This window comes from Callorhinus ursinus, unplaced genomic scaffold, assembly GCF_003265705.2.
Source record: "Callorhinus ursinus isolate GAN/ISIS: 27379988/994484 unplaced genomic scaffold, GSC_fseal_2.0 scaffold30, whole genome shotgun sequence".
Taxonomy (NCBI): Eukaryota; Metazoa; Chordata; class Mammalia; order Carnivora; family Otariidae; genus Callorhinus; species Callorhinus ursinus.
In genome coordinates, this window is record NW_027397092.1 from 8,618,150 (window position 1) to 8,637,054 (window position 18,905).

Sequence of the window (18,905 nt, forward strand, 5' to 3'; positions counted from 1 at the left end):
CCAGAGGATGGCCCTACAGACGGCGAAGTGAACCACACACCCGATGGGAAAGGTCCTTTCTGTTTCTCTAAATCTGAGGCCCCCTCTAGTGTTGGAAGAGAGTCACGCACAGCACGCAAAGCAAGCGAAGACACAGTGCACCCTATTTCCCCAGGGACCTCCCGAAACGAAAATACCTCCGGTCCATGTGTGTGGCAGGAGAATCAATGAGAGAAACGTCTAACCATAATTAATATTTCACATTCCTGCTGTGATTCACAGAGTCGTTAGCCTCTCCTGCAGTAACTTCCTTCTCTGTCATTTACTGCTGGGTGGTTTTTAGAAGATTAATACTTGGCTATTACGGAAACAAAATAAAACATAGAACGCGTGTAGGGGCTTTATTTACTTTCCCCCCAAAAATACACCTCCTTGAAAACAAGAGAAAATTACTTTCATGTTTCCAAACTGCCTCTTCTGCTTTTAGGGAAGTTCTCGGTAAACACTATATATTTCCTAAAATATCCATAAATGTATTATATTTGGGAATCAGAAATTTTAAACTACTTATACTTTAAGCCTCACCTAATCTGTGAATTTGCTAACAAACTCTGGAAAAGGAGGTGGGAAGTGTTGCCCCGAGGGCAAACGCTGGCTATGAACAAGACGATGTACAGGAATTCTCAGAAGTTCGCAGGGAAGGGCACTACATAAATCCAATGACTTCATCTCGAATACTTTAAAAACCAACTGATTAAAATTGGGGCGAGTAAAAAATAGTCGTTTTTCACTCTACTTTCTCAGCAGAAGCCTTTGTGTCTTTCTGCCTGTTACATTACAGAGGTTTTGGGTTAAGAACTAGCATTACTGTTACGGGAAAATAAAAAATGAAAAAATCCCTCTTTTTCAAGGAAACAAAACAATACAACCTTGGGCACTAGTGGGCAGATGAGCACCTTTTTAAACTTGCGACTTTCATCTTCCTGAAAGTTAGGAGCACGGTGAAAATTTGGAAATTCAAAGGGTGTTGAAACAAGTTTATTCTGTATTAACTTTATTTAAATAAATGCCTAGTTTGTCATTCAGTAGAGCCTAGCGCTTCTCTGCCTTGATCTTGCTTTCTGTTTTCAAACTTGTCACTTGCAAATGTTACAAGTTAAAAACACGGGCTGTCTAAAGTAAGTTAAATAAAATTGTTTACAATTGGCCTCAACTTTCGAGATACAGCTGTAGTCAAATGAATAGGACGCAGCATTTTTAAAGTGCAACACACACTCTTTTGGCTCAACATGAAAAATTATACAACTGGAAATTACTGCAGTCATTTCTCTAAGGACACATCTCGTGAAAAGCTGTTGTGAAAGTTAGCTGTGAAACTATAAATTATGAGAAACACTGAAAAGTCACCTAAAATGAGTATATAAAATACAATTACAAGTAAAACCAGAGTGGGAGAGGTAGCATAAGGTAAATAAAATCAAATAAATACTGTACAGTAACATACAAAATTTTGCTTATAAAAAATTGAAAATTGGTTTTAAAACATCCACTTTCCCTTCTTTCGAGGCGTTTACAATGAAATTAAAATTTGGGCCTGGAGTCTCCGTAAAGATTTTCCAAACGTTACTCATGACTGGCACTGTTTTTTGCCAAGACCTCCCTGATCTGTCGGTCCAGGTCACTTACTATCCGATCCTCGTGACTGTACACACCCGTCCTCATCAAAGTGTCCCTTTCCTCCAGGAGTCGAGTCAAATAATCATCCAAACCTCCTTCCAGGGTATTGCCGCGCGGGCTGTCCATCTTTCCGCTCGCAGTCTCTCTGGAATCCTGGTCCTGTTTCTGTTCTTGTTGCCGTAACCTGAGAAGTCAAGAACAAACGCCACTCTAAGCAGGCAACAAGTGCTCTTGTGGTTTTTGATTTTTTTTTTTTTTTTTTTAGTTAACAAAACACCGTTTCAGAAAATGATTTAATGGGAAATTATGCCTGTAGCATTATTTTCAGGAAGATAACAAAAACCAGTATTCTGCTTGGCTAGCCAGAGTCCTCATGCCCGTAAGAGACAGTTTTGAAAACAATACTTGTTTTTCTAATTGTAAAATAGACACAAACTGTAGCAGTTCTAGAAATGCACACACACACACACACACAAATCGTGATGATCTTATCCAGAGATAACCAATCTAAGTAGTAATTTTCTGCATTTCTTTTCAATTAAAAATGTGTATGTACCTTAAATATTTTTCTAAAAAATTCATCAATTTTTTGGTAGAGGTAAGGCTGTATGTATACTGCTTTTTTCCCCACTTATAAAATGTTTTCATACATCTTTCAGCGTCTTCTAAAGGGCTTCACCACATTCCTTCACTTGGATGTACCCTTCTTTAATCACCCTTTATTGCTGGTCTTTAGGTTGTTGGTAAATCTCTGTTTTTGTTGTTTTGAACAAAATTTCCTTAAGTCATTCAACAAATACCTGTATGTACCCAACAGTGCTAGGTGCTGGGGATACTGGAGTGACTGAAGAGGAAAACTCTTTACTATTACAGAGCTTTTATCACCAAGTGTTCGTAGAAAGTGACATCGTTTCCATGTGAATGCCTGGTTCAGACGGCATGGACCTTTTAAGATTTTGTATGTTTGTGACGCCTCATCTAGGAGTCAGAGAAGGGACAGCAGGTACCAGACTGGGACTTGGGTGTTTCCAATGGCATACTGTTAGCCACGTGGCCTTGCGGATGCTGAGTATACTTACTATACTTTCCTCAGTGACCGTAACACCAACTTTGGACAGTGGAGTATGTTTTAAGTGAGTGTGTTCAATTAAGAGAGAACTTCGTACTCCTTTATGCAAGTGGCTACAAAAATGTTTTAATTTGCAACTACTGCTAAATTTTATCTTCATAAGTGGGAAGGATGAAGCAGTGGAGTCTAAGCCCCTGCTTCTGAATGGTCTTCAGGATAAGTATGCCCATGAGGACCAAATCCACTTCGGAATTTATGCAGAGTGGGGAAGAGGCAGAAGAGCCAGTGAGGAGAGTCCTGCACTCACAGACAGGGAGGACTTGGCCCCGGGAAGGGTGTGGGACTGTTGATGGTAGACACTTGGGTTTATTCATATGATCCCTTAAGACTCCCCACAAAAGAACATGAAACTGAACTACCCAGTCCAAGATGGCCATCAGACATCGCCATCTGTTCTAAGAGAAAAAAACCTAAGCAGTCAAAGCACTGTGCTTTGGGACTCGGGTGGCAATCAAGTGGTTAACGGGACAGGGGTACAAATTAGAGCAATCCCTGTGGATGTTCCCTCTACTTTAATTCTTAGAGCTTTCTTGGACAAGGAGGTCCTGTGTGCAAACTAGTAACATACAACCTCAAACTATGTATGAGAAAGCCTAGCCATTTTCTTGTTCATCTCCTGATGCATGAAGGACAAACAGAACTTTTACACCAGTGACAGATGGTCCCTACTGCACCTTTACTAAAATGCAAATCACCAATCAGGCTCACAGAATTTCAGAACCTTGCAGCTGAAGAAACCCGACAAAGTTAACAAGGGAAACTTGACGGCCCTGACGGACACTATGTCTGGACTTCACCTGCACACTCTTGTCCCTAGGAACCTACAACTTTGTGGAAGTGTTCTGTAGAAAGTTCCTTCTTATACCGAACTTGGTACGTAGCCTTATCCTTTCCATCTGCTGGTGACGATCCTGTGCAAGAGGGGCACCTACTTCTCTTTAGCTTGGGAGCCCTGCAGATACCTGAGGACAGCTATCCGATGCTTTGTCGTGGAGTTCTCACGCTCAACTTCCCTCTCTCCCGACCACCGTTTTGGTCACATTCCCCTGGAAGCTCTCTAGGAAGCCGACTGACCTGAAAACGTGTTGCACATCGGTACGAACACCCAGGTGTGGTGGAACCAATGCGGACTTGTGAACACCTCCACCGATGGCCCTGTGAGAGGCGCGTCACACCATGGCTGGCGGCCCCGTGCGTCCTCCCAGCCTTCCTCACATCAACGGTCTGCACCTGTTTTCCCCATCACTTATGAGGTCTGCCTTATAATTTATACAGAGGATTCTCGGTTCTAATGTACTCAGTGGTTTAAGTCCTTGCTAAATCCTAATTTATTAAGATATTAACGGTAAGACTCAATTTTGCACAATCTGCAAATGTGATAGCCAAATGGCTATCTGCGTTTAAGCCACCAAAACCGTGCTTAGCAAACAGCAGAAGCTTAATACCTATATGCTAAACTAAACTAAAACCACAAAAAAGAAAACAATGCTGTAGGTATGTGACAGCAAAATTTTAGGAGGCAAGGGTCATGTTATTTCTAACATCTTCCATGTCTATAACACAATGGTAGGTTCTCCTACTGGAACTCCCATTTCTGTAGGGGAGAGAAAAAGGGCATTTTTTGGTTGTTATACCTGTTTAATTCATTTCTGATATCCAACAGTTCTTGTCTCTCGGTCTTCACCGTATCTTTTTCCTCAGCAGCCAGGTAACGGAGCCTCATCTGTTCCAGTTCTTCTTGCTGTTTTTTAAGACGAGCCATCTGACTTTCTTGTTCCCGCTGGAAAGAAAGAAACAAGGCAGAACTCGAATGTGAGGAGTAAATATATTTCGTACGACCTTGACCTGTGATCATAATCCCGTTAGGCAGGACCCATGACACAGCCATGCGCTCTCATTCCGAGACGCGCACTGTCTGGAAAGGGCCAGGTTCTCTTGAACAGTCTCGTCGTCTTGCGGCCAGCCACAGCCGTCCGAGGCACGGTCAGTGACTGAGGTTAGCGAGATACCGTAAGAGAACCCGGGGTGACGGGAGGAAAAGTCTGCTGGCAACCCAATGAGTTGTCACAAGGACCAGTGGCAAAAGCATCTAAGAAATGGCTTATTATACAAAGATACACTGCAAAAAACCGAATGAACAGTCTCTGCACTGGTCATTAATTCCTCGTCCACCTCGGGTCACTCATACACCTTTCTACTCTCTTCTCTATGTTCACACAAGAACCTGAACGTAGGACAAATTGTCTTTAAAATAAATGTGCAACCGTCCCCGGAGTGGATATCTACGATTGAGTCAACCCCTCTCTCAGTAACAGATGCGTCTGGTACCACAGGCGGGGCTGCAAACACCCCATCATCGAACAGAGTCAGCTCGTGGTTCTCTACAGATTTCTGTAGGGATGAATGAGTGCTCTGCCTTCATTAGGCCCGAAGCCCCAAAGGGCACAGCTCTATCAGTAGGTATATGTCGTCCTCTGTCTTTCAACATAAACTTTTGAATAACGGTAAACAGAGTTCTTACACATGAGAAGTGTACAGAGTGGTAAGATTTTACAGAGCAAACTACTCCATGCAGATCACGAAACAGAAGCGCCCTGTGCTTCCTCTGACCCACTGACCACCCCTCCTTTCCTCAAGATAACTACTGCCCTAATTTTTAACGCCACAAATAAGACGTGACTGTTTGAACTTCACAGAAATGGAATTCTAGGTATTACTTCACGTGTGGCTTCTTTAGGTTAACATTGTTTTGCAGATGGATTTGTATTCGGTAAAGCTGATGATTGCCGTTATTACATAGTATTACACTGGATGAACGTACAATCTTTTCATTCCGCTGTGGAAGGAACTCGGGGTTAGTCTGAAGTTTTGTTCTCTAGTGCTGATGTAAATATTACTGTATGTGTCTATGGGCTCATGTTTGTATGCCTTTCTATTGGGTATATACCTAGGATTCAAACAGAAGGGCCCCAGAGTAGGAGAATTTCAGTATTAATAAGCACTGTTTTCAAAGTAGTACTACTAATTTATACTTCCCTATGAGCATTCCAGTGCTCCATATTCTTACCACTACTTGGTAATATAATTCTTTTTGCATTTACACCATTTTGATAGGTTTATGTGGCGGTATCTCGCTGTAAATTTATTTTGCATTTTTTCCCAAGACTAATGAGGTTGAACATGGTTTAGTATTTAAATGGCATTCTTCTTTTGTTAAGTTCCTGTTCAACCATTTGGCACTTTGCTCTACTTGGTTATGCATTTTTCCTTACTGATATATTTATAGTACCTTATATATACAGGGATAAGTCTTTTGTTGGTTATTTAAATTGCAAATCTTTTCCACTAGTTTTGTCTTGCCTTTTCATTTCTGTAATGGTGTTTCTTACTTAATTTTAACATAGTCCAAATTTATGCTTTTCTAGCTAGTGCCTTCTATGTCCAATTTAAGGAATTTTTTTGCCTGCCTCAGTCTTGAAGAGACTCTTGTATGAAGATGCTCTTTTATACCATCTTGAAGCTTCATTTAGATCAATAATTCATATGTATACACTTGAGTATGTGTGAGATCGTTTCTTATCTCCCCCCGCCCCATAGCGCTCCAACTGACATGGCAATATTTACTAAAAAAATATCCTCTCCTGCTGCTTGGCAGTAACACCACTCACGACCCTCTAACCTGATGTTTCTCTACCCTTGCATTAAATCATACCGCCTTAATACTGTAACTTTTAAAATAATAAATCCTGATAAGTGACAGTCTATTTTCATATAAATCTGTTTCTATGGCTGGGGGGAAAAAAAGGCCCCTGGGATTTGATGATGATTATGCTTAATCTTCAGATCGCCTTGGCCAAAACCATTATCTTTACAATACTGATTCTGTAATCCGTGAACACTGTTTACTTCTTCAATTATGTAGGTCTTATTTAATTTCACTGAATGTTTCAGACTTTTCTATATACTAAGGGTAACAACTTTCTTAGAATATGCTCCGAGGTATTTCTTCTTTTGAGATGTTACTGTAAATGGCAGAGTTTTTAAGTTCTCGTTTTCTAATTGGCTCTAGTATAGAGAATTAACACTGACATTTGGTTTCCAGCAAACTTGCTAAACTCACCAATTCTAGATCATCTGTAGATACTTTTTGGTGTTCTAAGTGTGTCATCTACAAATAATAGCAGTTTTATTTTCTCCAACTAATCTACCCTTTTGATTTTTTTCTCCTTTGTTTTCTTAAGGTGGTAAACCACCATGTTTGCTTTTGTTTAATAAACCCTGTTGTGATTGTTCTAAGTGGTTTATCAATGTTCCTGGGACTGTCCAATTTATTTTGTTCTTGTCCTTGTCAGATTTGGGAATCAAGATTATGCTAGTCTCATTTTAAAAAGAGGACTGTTCAGTCTTCTACTTTCTGAAACAGTTTGTCTACAATTAGTGGTATTTCTAAAATTTTTACTAAAATTCAAATGTGAAGCCATCTAGGCCTAGAGCCTTTATATGAAAGTTTTTCATTACAGATTCAATTTCCTGAACAGCTATCCAGTGAGTATTTTCTATTTCTTCTTGTGTCAGTTTTGTAAGTTCTGTTTCTCACGTTTACAGAAAGTTTTTATTACCATTCTCTTACCTCTTTCAATGACTATGAGATCCGCAGCCCTGTGGCCCCCCTTTTTATTCTTGATGTTGGAAGTTAGGGCATATTCTTTTTGTCCGTGAACACTGTGCCATGAAGGAGGTCTTTTCAAGAAAGAACGTTTTGCTTTGTTGATTTTGTTGTATATTTTCCCATTTCCTTAATTTTTATTCATCCCTTTCTTCTAACTGCCTTAATTTCTTATTCTTACTGACCATCTGAAAGGGATATTTAAAGAATAAATTTTTTGCTTTTCTTATTTTTTAAGTGCACTCAAGGTTATAAAATTTCCCACTAAGCACAGTTTGCATTAAATCTCCCATCCTGATATGCTGTATTATTTTTTGGTTCAAAACATTTTCTAATTTCACTTGTGGTTTTCAGTTTAGCTATGGGCAATTAAAAGTGAAGTACTTAATTTTCAATCATTTGGGGATATGAGCTTTTCATTATTAATTTTTAGATTAATCTCACTGTGGACATAAGATACACTCAATTACAACCTTATGAAATTTGTTGAGAATAGTGTGATCTTGCACGTGAGCAATGTGGCTAAGTGTTCCATGTGTACTAGAATATGTGCATTTTAGATTTCTCTTATAAAATATTCTATATGTACCAATGGTTGTGTTGTTTAAATCTTCTAAATCGTTACTGATGTTCTCGTTTGCTCTATCACTTCCTTGGAGAGTTATAGTAAAATGTACCGTTATTGTCTATTTTTCCTTTAATAGTAAAGTTTCTTGAGCGATAGAAAGCTTCAGAAGAGAGAGGGGGGACCCGAGAGGGTTGCCTCCTTTTAGTTCTGATTTTTTTGCTTCATATAAATTTGTGGCTGTTGCCAGGTGCATACACAGGTAGAACTGTTATCTTCCAGGTGAATTGACCCTTTTATGATGATGCACACTAGATAGTGTAGAGACAGGTGTTGCCCTGTAGTCTACTTTGCCTGACAAAAGTAGTGCTAGATTGGTTTTCTTGTGATTAGCATTACTGTGGTACATACTTTTCCCTCTTTCAAATTTATCCATTCTGTATGCTTACCTTTAAGCTGTGTCCTTTCTAAGTAGCATACTGCTGCTGTTTTTAGTTTTTCATGTAATACTTGTCTCTAATGACAGTATTTGGTCCATTTATATTTAAAGCACTTGGTCATTTAACTGGTTTAAATCTTTACATGTTAGGACGCTGTACTTGTTCCATCTTTTTGATGTTATTCTCTCCTCTGGTCTTTTTTAGATTAATCCTTTGTCTTTTCACGCGCACTCCCGCCGCACCCCCCTCCCCTTCAGCTTCTTAGTCATTTTTACTCTTTTTTAAGAAATAATAATAGAGATCAGGACTTTGACAACTTCACAAATAATGGATCATACTTCACAAATAACGGAACATACTTTAAACATTTTAACTCTATTTGTTCCTCCATCTCTCTTCTACTTTGTCCTTCTAGGTTTTTGTCATGAATTTTAATTCTACGTATATCAAACTCAACAAATGCTGTGAGTGTTGTTTTCTACCATCAATAACTGTATGTAGTCAGATATTTATTTCCATTGCTGTTTATTCTCCTGTTTTCGTCTGGGACTGTTTTCCTTCTGCCTGAAGAACACCTTGTATTTTTACTCTAGGTTTGCCATGACAAAGTCTCCCAATTTTTGTTAGTCTGAAAAGTCTTAGGTCACTGTTACTTACGAAGAACATTTTCACTGCATACAGAACTTGAGGTTGGCAGTTATTTTCTTTCAGTACTTCACAGATGTTACTCTATTATCTTATGAATTCCTTCGCTGCTGTTGTAAAGTCATGTCTGGATTGTTGCTCCCATGAAGGCCATGTCTACCTGTACCCCCATCCCTTACGGTATTCATTGCTTTTTTGTCAATTTTACTAATATGAATCTAGGTATGTTTTACTTTGTATTTATTCTGTTTAGAGTTCATAAATATTCTTCAATCTATAAACTGATACCTTTTGCACTTTCAGAGAATTCTCACCTAGTATCTCTTCAAATACGGCTTTCTCTCTCATTCTGTTGTCTCCTGAGGGCTTGCTCGAGGCTTAATATTTGTGTCTCCCCCAAATGCATACAGGTTTCCCACCTTTTTGTAAGTTGGTATTACACTGCTTCATTGTTATGACAAACTTGCATTAGTATGGTTTCTGCTAAACAAATCTAAAGAGGAGTTCCCCTACTACAAAAAAAAGCCATCACCATACTAATGTAGGTCTTTTGTAAAAGCAAAGTGGGGAAACACCAACTGGGGGAAAGTTGGGGATACTCTCTGCTCTGCACCATTTTGACTTCCAAGAAGTTTTACAGGAACCCTCTACTTTCGGATAGCTGGGGAAATGTGTGTAATGAAACCTAATCCCTGTTTTGAGCTGTCAGGGGATGGGGCCTTTGGGAGGTGATTAGGTCATGAAGGCGAGCCCTCATAAATGGGATTACTGCTCCTATCAAAGAGGTCCAACAGAGCTCCCTGGTGCCTCCACCACATGAGGACACAGATAAAAGGTGGGCATTTATGAACTGGGAAGCAGGCCCTCACTAAACATAGAACCTGACCACACCAGCACTGTGATCTTGGCCTTCCAGCCCCCACAACTTTGCGAAACCGATCTGTTGTTTGTTACGTCTGTGGTCTTCTGTTATGGCCGCCCAAACAGACTAAGACAGGGTCTCAGTTACACACAAAAGGGAGTCAGTCTCATATACTCTATCCCCCGTGACGCTCAAGTTCTTGGCTCAATTTTCCATCCATTCCCCACCCCCCCCCGCCCCGCCCCTTTCACTTTGGATGCTTTTTATTGACTTCGGTTGAGACATCCCTGGGTCTGCTATATCGAATATGCTGTTAATTCACCTACTGAATTCTTACCCTGCATTTAAAATACTTCTCAGTTCTAGAATTTCTATATCATTCAAAAGATTCCAATTCTTTACTACAATTCTCCATCGTTTATCACCTATTTTGTACAACAGAGTGATAGTAATTTCAAATTTGGCTTCTGGTGATTTGAAAATCTGGATTACCTTTGACTGACTTCTACTGAGCCCAAGACATAAAAAGGCATTCCCCAGTGAAACCACACCAGTGGTTAATAAAGAAATGAAAAGATGCTCCAAAGAAGTAATCAAGGATACGAAAACTGAAGCCACAAAGTGATATTATTTCAGACCCACCAAACTGGAAAAAATGAATACATGTTATAATAGGCAAGTGTTGGACATGGTATTGAAGAATAACAATTACACAGCACTCTTGGGAACTGAAAAGTTGTACAACCACTTTGGAAAGTAATTTGGCCATATTTAGCAAAGCAGAAGAAACCAGTGAACCCTTTTACCAGAAACTCTACTTTTTGATATAAACTCTAGAGAAACTTGGGACACAGGCAAAGATTTTCAGTGTTGTCTTATTCTAAGTTAAAAAAAAAAAAATCACGGGCGCCTGGGTGGCTCAGTTGGTTAAGCGACTGCCTTCGGCTCAGGTCATGATCCTGGAGTCCCGGGATCGAGTCCCGCATCGGGCTCCCTGCTCAGCAGGGAGTCTGCTTCTCCCTCTGACCCTCTTCCCTCTTGTGCTCTCTGTCTCTCATTCTCTCCCTCTCAAATAAATAAATAAAATCTTTAAAAAAAAAAAATCACTGAAAAAGGACTGGATAAATTGTGCTATGTTCATATATTTTATAAAGCAATAACATTGAACTACAGCTATATCTTAAAAAGCAATTTTAACTCATATAAGGTAGACAACAGAATGATTCCATCTATATATAAAGTTCAAAAACACACAAAAGAAAAGCAAAGGAAGAATAAATACCCAATTTAGGCAAGTAGTCCGTCACCTCTGGAGGGGTTGCAGTTGAGAGAAAAGGCACACGGAGGGCTTCTAAAGCACTGATAATGCTCTGTTTCTTAAAACAGAAGGTGGTGGTTGGGGTGCATAAGAATCCTTTTTTTTTTTTCCCCCCTCCTCTTTGGACCATTAGGATATATTTCTTTTAAAAAGTTAATTTATTAAAAAAGAAAGGACAAGAAAGCTCAACAAAAATAGACCCAATTGTTACCTGTAGCTGAGAAGAGGATAAGATGACTGGTGATTACTATTTTCTGTGTTATGCAGTGCGGCAAAATTTGCATTTGTTTACAGTTAAGCAAGCATAATTACAAGCAGGAAAAGAAATACTAAAAGCCAATTATATGATGTTAGCTCACTCTATAAAATTGTCACTTTATGAACCTGGAAACATTCTAGTTCTCAAATATTGAAGAAAAGCCTTTAAATGCCTCGCATTTTTCTTCAAGTATATGGCATTAATAATCATCACGCATGCACAAAAATTAGAGGTTAGAGAAAGAAATCCTCTCTGTTGCCAGGTGCTCTGGGTTAAAGGCTCCTCCATCAAGTGAGTATAATCTTTATTTTGCCTTAGCTGCCTATAAATCCAGAGAGGAGATGTAAACATGCATACACTAGACTAAACAGCGGCTAAAAAGTGGCCACTACTGACTCTCCCACTCACACATACCATGTAAGTCTGTGGGAAAAACTTACAACGAAACTAAGGAACTCAAGTCAAGTTTTCTGAAAATAACCCAGAGCTGACAAGTCAGTAGGAGGGCCTGGATGGTTTCAAGACACAGTTTTTAACCAAGACTTGGACCTCCAACTGTTTTCTTAAACAAAGATTTACATCCCCTCCTTGGCTAAATTACTTATAAATTAATCAAATTAATTACCCCGAGTGGATAAGCAGGAGGCTGGACAAGATAGTGCTAATGTCAGCCAATGAAGTCTGTGTTGTTTTAACTAAATACATCGGGGCTTAGTTTTAAACAGATCTACTGTGCACAAATATGGTAAGGGACCCACAGGCTACCCCAAATCTTCCTTCTGTTTCCTGTCCTGGTAACAAACGTACCTAGTTTTAATGGATCTGACATAATGAAAATGTTAAATTTTCTCCACCAACAAATTCATACCTCTTAATGATTTTTTTTTTTTTTAAGAAGTAGTGGCTTTTATTCTACCTAGATAATTATTTTCTAGGGTGACAAGAAATGTTATTAAACATATTATTTAGAAAACAAAAGTTAAAGCGACAACCTTGAGTAACTGTAGAACAAGGAAACTCAAGTGTTTGGGTTTAAAAATATTTCTACAGTGTATCTTCGTGGACATGGGGGGGAAAAGAAACTAAATTTCCCCTTAACTGTCTAACAATCAGAATTCTTTAAAGATCTGTGCTACACACTGTAGCAAAGATATCAAATCCAGAATGTCTGGGGCTCATTTCCTTGTTTTCTAAGTTCGGACCCATTTAATGTTCTATTTTACAGCTGTTGTCTTCCCCGTTTGCAAAGACCAACAATAACAACACAAAATTACAGCTTGGAAACACAGATTTTTATGGTTGTGAGGAAAAGATTTTTTTTTTCTAAATCGTTGGAAGAGTATGATTTTTTAATTCACAAACTGACGATACTGGGTCACCTTTGAGTAATGGAAATCTGTTTAAACATTCTTTTGGCAATAGGCACCAAGCATTAGATCTTATTTCCAAGCTTTACCAGCTGGGTTTTGTCATTAACATTTATTAACAATCTAAGATATGGCTTTCCCCGTCTAATCCGTGCTACACAAATGTTTTGGATGGCCCTCCAGAGGATTTTGCTGTGACAAATTACTGGCAGAGATTACCGCCCCGTGGCTATTCACCAGAGGCAATGTAAAATTAACATGGTACTAATCCAATTTAAACAAGAAGTTGCACAAACAGTCCTCTGAACAAAAGCAGAGAGAGGATTCCAATTTTATATTCAAACACAATAAATGTGTTTTTAATAAAAAGTTCTAAAAAAATTGTATTTTCACACATATGAATTGTGCCTATTTGATGAAGTTATTAATTTTAAACCTGCAACAAACAGTTAGTGGCAGAGCACAATTCAGTATGGCTCTTGCATTTCTTCCTAAGTGCCGAACCTCAGAAGTCGTCTGTAGACCATCAGTGATGCCTAGTGACCTCAAAGTTTGTTTACAGTGGTGTTTCCAAAGCAGAAAGTTTGTGGGATAAGGAACAGAATTACGCTGCAGGGAAGATCACTGCACTCAAAGAAGGAGACTCTTTTTCTTGAGCAAATAGTTCAGAGGTGAGCCAGTCATGTAGGGCTGTTTCCTTCTTAATACAGACACTAACTCCAAGGGAAGCATCTGACTTTTGTGATGATAACCTCTCTGTTCGGAGGAACAAACACCAAAATTACTTTGCCCATGGTTTTTAGGCAAGAGGGCAGAAAAGACAGAGGAAGAAAGGGGAAACAGAAAAGAAGGAATTAAACGGGAAGAGCAAGAAAACAGCAAAAGTGTACAAGGAGGCCTGTGCTAGGAAGGAAGGAAGGGCGGGTGGCAGCCTTTTCGAGACAATTCTAATGAAATTCTGTTTCAGTAATTAGGGCATTTCCTTTGGAGAAAAGAGTCATCACTAATCAACAGCTAATACTTTGATACTTTTCTGCCTTTTCAGTACGGAATTTGGTAATGGCTTCTACTGAATTACCATTCTCTGAATCTCTGAGCCTTCACCATGTCACTTTTCTTCGGCTGCAGGCACCGTCTCCCATGTCTTCCCCATCTACTCCGGGTTGTAAGACTGGAAATGATTGCAAATCTGATCGTGGTATCTCAAACACTGTCTTTCAAACATTTTCCCCTTAGCTTTGAGGGATAAAATATAGTGGTAAGCCCACTGTCCTCTTATTTTTCTAACACTTATTTTTCTATTTTGGCTAACCTCATTTGGATATCTCACCACCCTGCTAGACCCTGGAGAACTACCAGGCCTCCCAGCTGGACGCGGGATTCGCCATGAGACTGCGCCGCTCTGTGGGGAGCATCCACTCGTGTGCAAGGGGCACCACAGGCTCCCGGTAAGGACAGGCTGACAGAGGGAAAGTGAGAACTACAGACTCCATGCTCTCTCATCTCTGTATACCCAGTCTTTAGGACATTCTACAGATTCTCTGGTGTATCTGCACGTTAAGGATTTCTTTTCCCCCTTCTATACAGTTTTCTAAAGAACATCGATAAAACTACCATGTAAATATACGAAGTACTGTTATTACTCAAACTATATCCTACCCACTTCCCTGTTGCTATTACTATATAACCACATCCGCTGCTTCTGTAGACTTAAAAATCTGAAACTGTTGACTAGAACACCATAGGACCAAATCCCTCCAATATTTTTCTGTCCCCAAAAATATCCAAAGCTACCAACCAATTAGATCCCCGCTGACTAAAACCAAGAACACTCCACAACAGTTTTAGGGCTCAATTCCTTTCAACGGTTAACCATGTAGTGAGCATATCCCAGTACCAGACCTGTATTAAACGCTGTATAAACCACTCATTCAATTCTCAGAACAGCCTGTGAGGAGAAGTTAGTCTCCTCCTTTGTACAGTGAAAAAATCAAGAGGTAGAGCCAAGATTCACCTCACCTCTCAGGACGTGTTCTAAACCACCTCTGAGAGAATTTGAATCCGGTCACTTTTAACAGCTACTCCCAACACATTATTTCCTTGTTCCCAATTCCGCGGGCTTCTCCACCTTGTACCGTATGTAACCTAAGGCCCCTGGCATCGTGGCTTCAGCTTCTTCCCGCTCAAAAGTCACTCAGTTCTCACCATCAGAGCTCGCCTATCTAAGTCAGGGATGCCACTTTCCTGGCTGGGATGGGCCAGACCGTGACTTGTGCCTCAGTACTTTGTCAGAAATCCCTAAAGCCTTCCCTGGCTCCCTTTGTTCTTCTTGAAATTCTTGCATTATTTGGCTTCTAGGGAATAAAAAGATAACATGAAGAAAGGGGAAAGAGCCTGGACTCCAGTCCTCACCTGCTCACTCATGATCTGTGTGAGCAGGTGCACCTGACTCAACTTCTCGAAGTCTCGGTGTCTTTCGTCTGGAAGATGGAAATAAAATTACCTGCTGCAGAGGGATCTTGGTTAGGATGAAATGACAAGAAGTGAGCAGCTGGAAATCATGGTCATGATCACCCTCTTTCTAGCTGCTGCCTCCACGATCAGCTCTCCTCTGTCCTCTGCAAACCTGAGGATACTCAGTTGATACTCAGTTCTGTCTGCCACAGCTTCAATTCTCCCCTCTGCAAGGGAGTCCTTGCTCTGTTCTCAAGCCCCATCAGCCTCCCTACACCGGATCCTATTTCTGACTGCTTGCTGAATTTCTCTCTGCAAAAGTTAAAATGTCCAACTTTGCAAGTCCTATCTCCTTCTCATCTTAATACTGCATTTCTGTACTGGAAAACTATTTCCAGATGGTAAGGCTTTAGCCTTGGGCATCATCTTTGACTTTCTACTCCACATTAAAATTAAAATCGACTCCACATTAAAACTATGTTTTTTGTTTTGTTTTGTAAGAATCTGTGTGTCCCGTTCCCACTGAAGTTCCAGTCCTTATCGCCCAAAATGACCACTACAAGGGGTCCTTCTCTGGGGTCCAAGTACAGTCTATGCTTTCCAACTTGGTGCCTGTTTGCCATAATCATTTCAGTGATTTTATTTCCAGCATTTCCCTCACGACTTTCCTCAATCACAAGCCACTCACCAGAGGTCTATCTCAAATACCTCCTCTTCCCCAACACCTTTCTTAAGTGCTATAAAATAGATGTACTTTCCTCTCCGGACTGCTCTGGATGGTGCTTCTCAGGGCTCTTTTAAATATAAATGTTATACTTGTAATTTTCTTCCCTACTACTAAATTGCAAGCTCCCTGAGGGAAAGACTTAAGTTTTACCTACATCAGTAAATCTAGGGCAGTAGCTTGAATACAGGAGTCCCCCACTTACACTCATCTATCCTTAGTCCTGTGAACTTTCATGGTCATTCTGTGTCATCTCAATGCTTCTAGGAGCTACGTTAAGGCAAATTAGTACTATTAATTCTCCTGTAGTCTTGGACATAATTCTCTATGAGGGCAGGCAGCAATAAATGCGATACAACAAAGATGTTTAATAGCATTTAACGGTCATGGAGACAGATATAAAAAGAATACAAATTTGAAAGGCCCTATGTGCCAAATTTCAATCAGAATAAAACCGTTAAAAAAAGGCAGACGTTAGAATAAAGCTAACCATTACTGAGCCTTAAAAGTGTGAGGTCAAGTAGGTTGGGAGTCTAAAAAACCTTGCTCACATTTTACTTGATCTTAATCATCTGAGGAAGTTGCACCCCAAAATAAGACTAATTTCTCCTGAGGCTTACGGCATTTGTTATCAAGTAGCAAGAAGGAGGGGGAAGAAAAGTAACGTAAGAAGAACTCAGGAAACCACTATCACTTTTTGAATTCTTGTAAAATTATGCAAAAATTGTCTCTGATTCCTTTTCTTCGCTGAACAAATGACTATGTCTTCTAGGAATAACATTTAAAATAAACTCTTCGGTTGGAGGACATGTTAAATTTTTTAAGTTTTTCTTCAAGTTCTCTCCTGAACGGTACTTTCAGTGGAAGGAATTTATACTAAGAGGAAAAAAAAATGGGCATTTTATAAGTGAAAGTAAAATAAATTATTCCCACTTTCTTCTGGGGAGGATAGTTGGCTATTTAAAAAAAAAAAAAAAAAAACTAAAAGTTCATTTTTTTTTTCTAATTAAGATCTTTAAAAAAGCCCCTAACCTCCTAATGTCAGAAATAGCCCTGGAAATTGAAATGGACACATCTGAACATAAGACATATTGCCAAATACACATACTTGTAAAGAATCAAGGGACAGAAAGACATAAAATGAACAATCCATCATCAGCTATAAACTACATACCTGTTTAAGTCTGGCAAGTTCTTTCAAAGCTCGTCCCCACTGCTGCTTGTAATGCAGTTTAGACTTAGTTGCAGATTCCAACTTCCTTTCAAGTTCAACCTAACAGTGATTAAAATCGTATCAAGTGAAACACTATACCACTGTGTACAATCACTGAAAGATAATATATACAAGGAGTCTGGCTTAAGAAAAGAGTTTATATAGTGTAACATACGACATCATCTAAAACTGTTATATAATTTACTATAAATATTATGGCACATGAACATTTTCTTGTTTAAAATATAGTCGTATTTTTACTGCCTAACAGCCTATACTAAAAGGAACTGAATCAGTCTTAACCTCCAGACAGTTACTATAAATGTATTAAAACGTGTAGAGAGTGCAAAACACATTAATTTTTTACAAAAAGCAGTTCTTACTGTTAGCATTCCAATTCAGCAGGCACTCTAAATCTGAGAAACCAAGTTATTCCTTCTGGAGGCCTATCATGACATGGAACTTGGTCTTACAACAAAAAGAACTAGTAGAGATACTTTCATATTTTGGCAAAAATCAGAAAATGCTGAAAACAGTGAAACATTTTATCAGAAAGCAGTTTACTAAGAAAGAGTACAAAGTGAAAAATATTTTAAGAATGTTAAAATAAACCCGAGAGTAGGAAAAATAATGCTCCTAATAACACTCATCTAACTCTTATTTTCTACTTTTCCTCAAATATATAAAGAAAAACATGAAAGTGATTCCATAAAAAAAAAATGGTTATTTATACTTGCAGCAGGCAATCTGTTGTGCATGAACTGAAGCCAACTTGGCTATGTTCTGGAATGTACTCTCTCAGTGTTTCAAACCAAGTACCAAACAAATTCATGAAGCCAACAGACAGTTTTACTATTTAAGTGATAATGTAATAATATGCCTGAATTACAGTAAAATACTGTGACTCTAAACGGGTCTAAGTTTTTTTTATATCAAGTCTAGTTTTTCCCCATATACACAACTGCTCGTGTTTTGCAGGAAAACAAAACCAAAGGCACTCTCCCAAAATTCAAACGCCAGAAAACTTTCATCTTATTTTCATGTAAGGAAAAGCTGATGGCCAAATTCCCTTCACCAAAGACCAGAACATTCTCTGCAGTAATATATGACTTCATGGAGTCACGGTCTTTTCTGCTTCACAAATCCCTGGTGCTTGGATTTAAACGTGTTGACATTTCACAACGAGACTTACACGCCTTAAGGTGAGTAACTGTGAGATTATCAAAGATGAACTCTTCTGCTTATGCCCCCCAAATTTATCCGTATTACTTGGTAAGTTAACAACAGGGCATCAGTCAGAGGAATAGCGAAAATCTTTTTACAGCTCTGAGATAAAAGGGTGCTATTTAATTATAAAAGCGATCGTGTCCGTGGGTCTTGGAGAAGGTGTAGCCGTCTGGATGGGCCCAAGGATGAGGGTTAGGACAGGGATGAAACCAGAGGGGTCACATATACCCAGGGGACTGACTCCACAGAAAAAGCGGGATAAGGTCTTATCAGTTTTGCCATGATTATCAAAATAATTCCCATTTGTGTAGTTATTCACGCTTAAATAAAAAAACTGTAGTTAGCAAATTTCAGATACAAACCTCACTTTTCTAATTCAT

At 39.2% G+C, this 18,905-nt stretch overlaps 1 protein-coding gene across 7 annotated transcripts in view; it reads right to left on the reverse strand.

Moving 5' to 3' along the window:
* Positions 1–367: 367 nt before the first annotated feature.
* The window catches only part of CEP120 (centrosomal protein 120), a 69,616-nt gene continuing 51,078 nt past the window's right edge, over positions 368–18,905 (reverse strand). For all 7 annotated transcript variants that reach the window (XM_025860906.2, XM_073878588.1, XM_025860905.2 and 4 more), the window contains 3 exons: positions 17,260–17,358; positions 4,420–4,565; positions 368–1,840 (listed from right to left, as the gene is read on the reverse strand). In XM_025860906.2, coding sequence (XP_025716691.1) covers positions 1,603–1,840; positions 4,420–4,565; positions 17,260–17,358 — 483 coding nt within the window. In that variant the 3' untranslated portion in view covers positions 368–1,602. The remainder of the gene's footprint in view (positions 1,841–4,419; positions 4,566–17,259; positions 17,359–18,905) is intronic.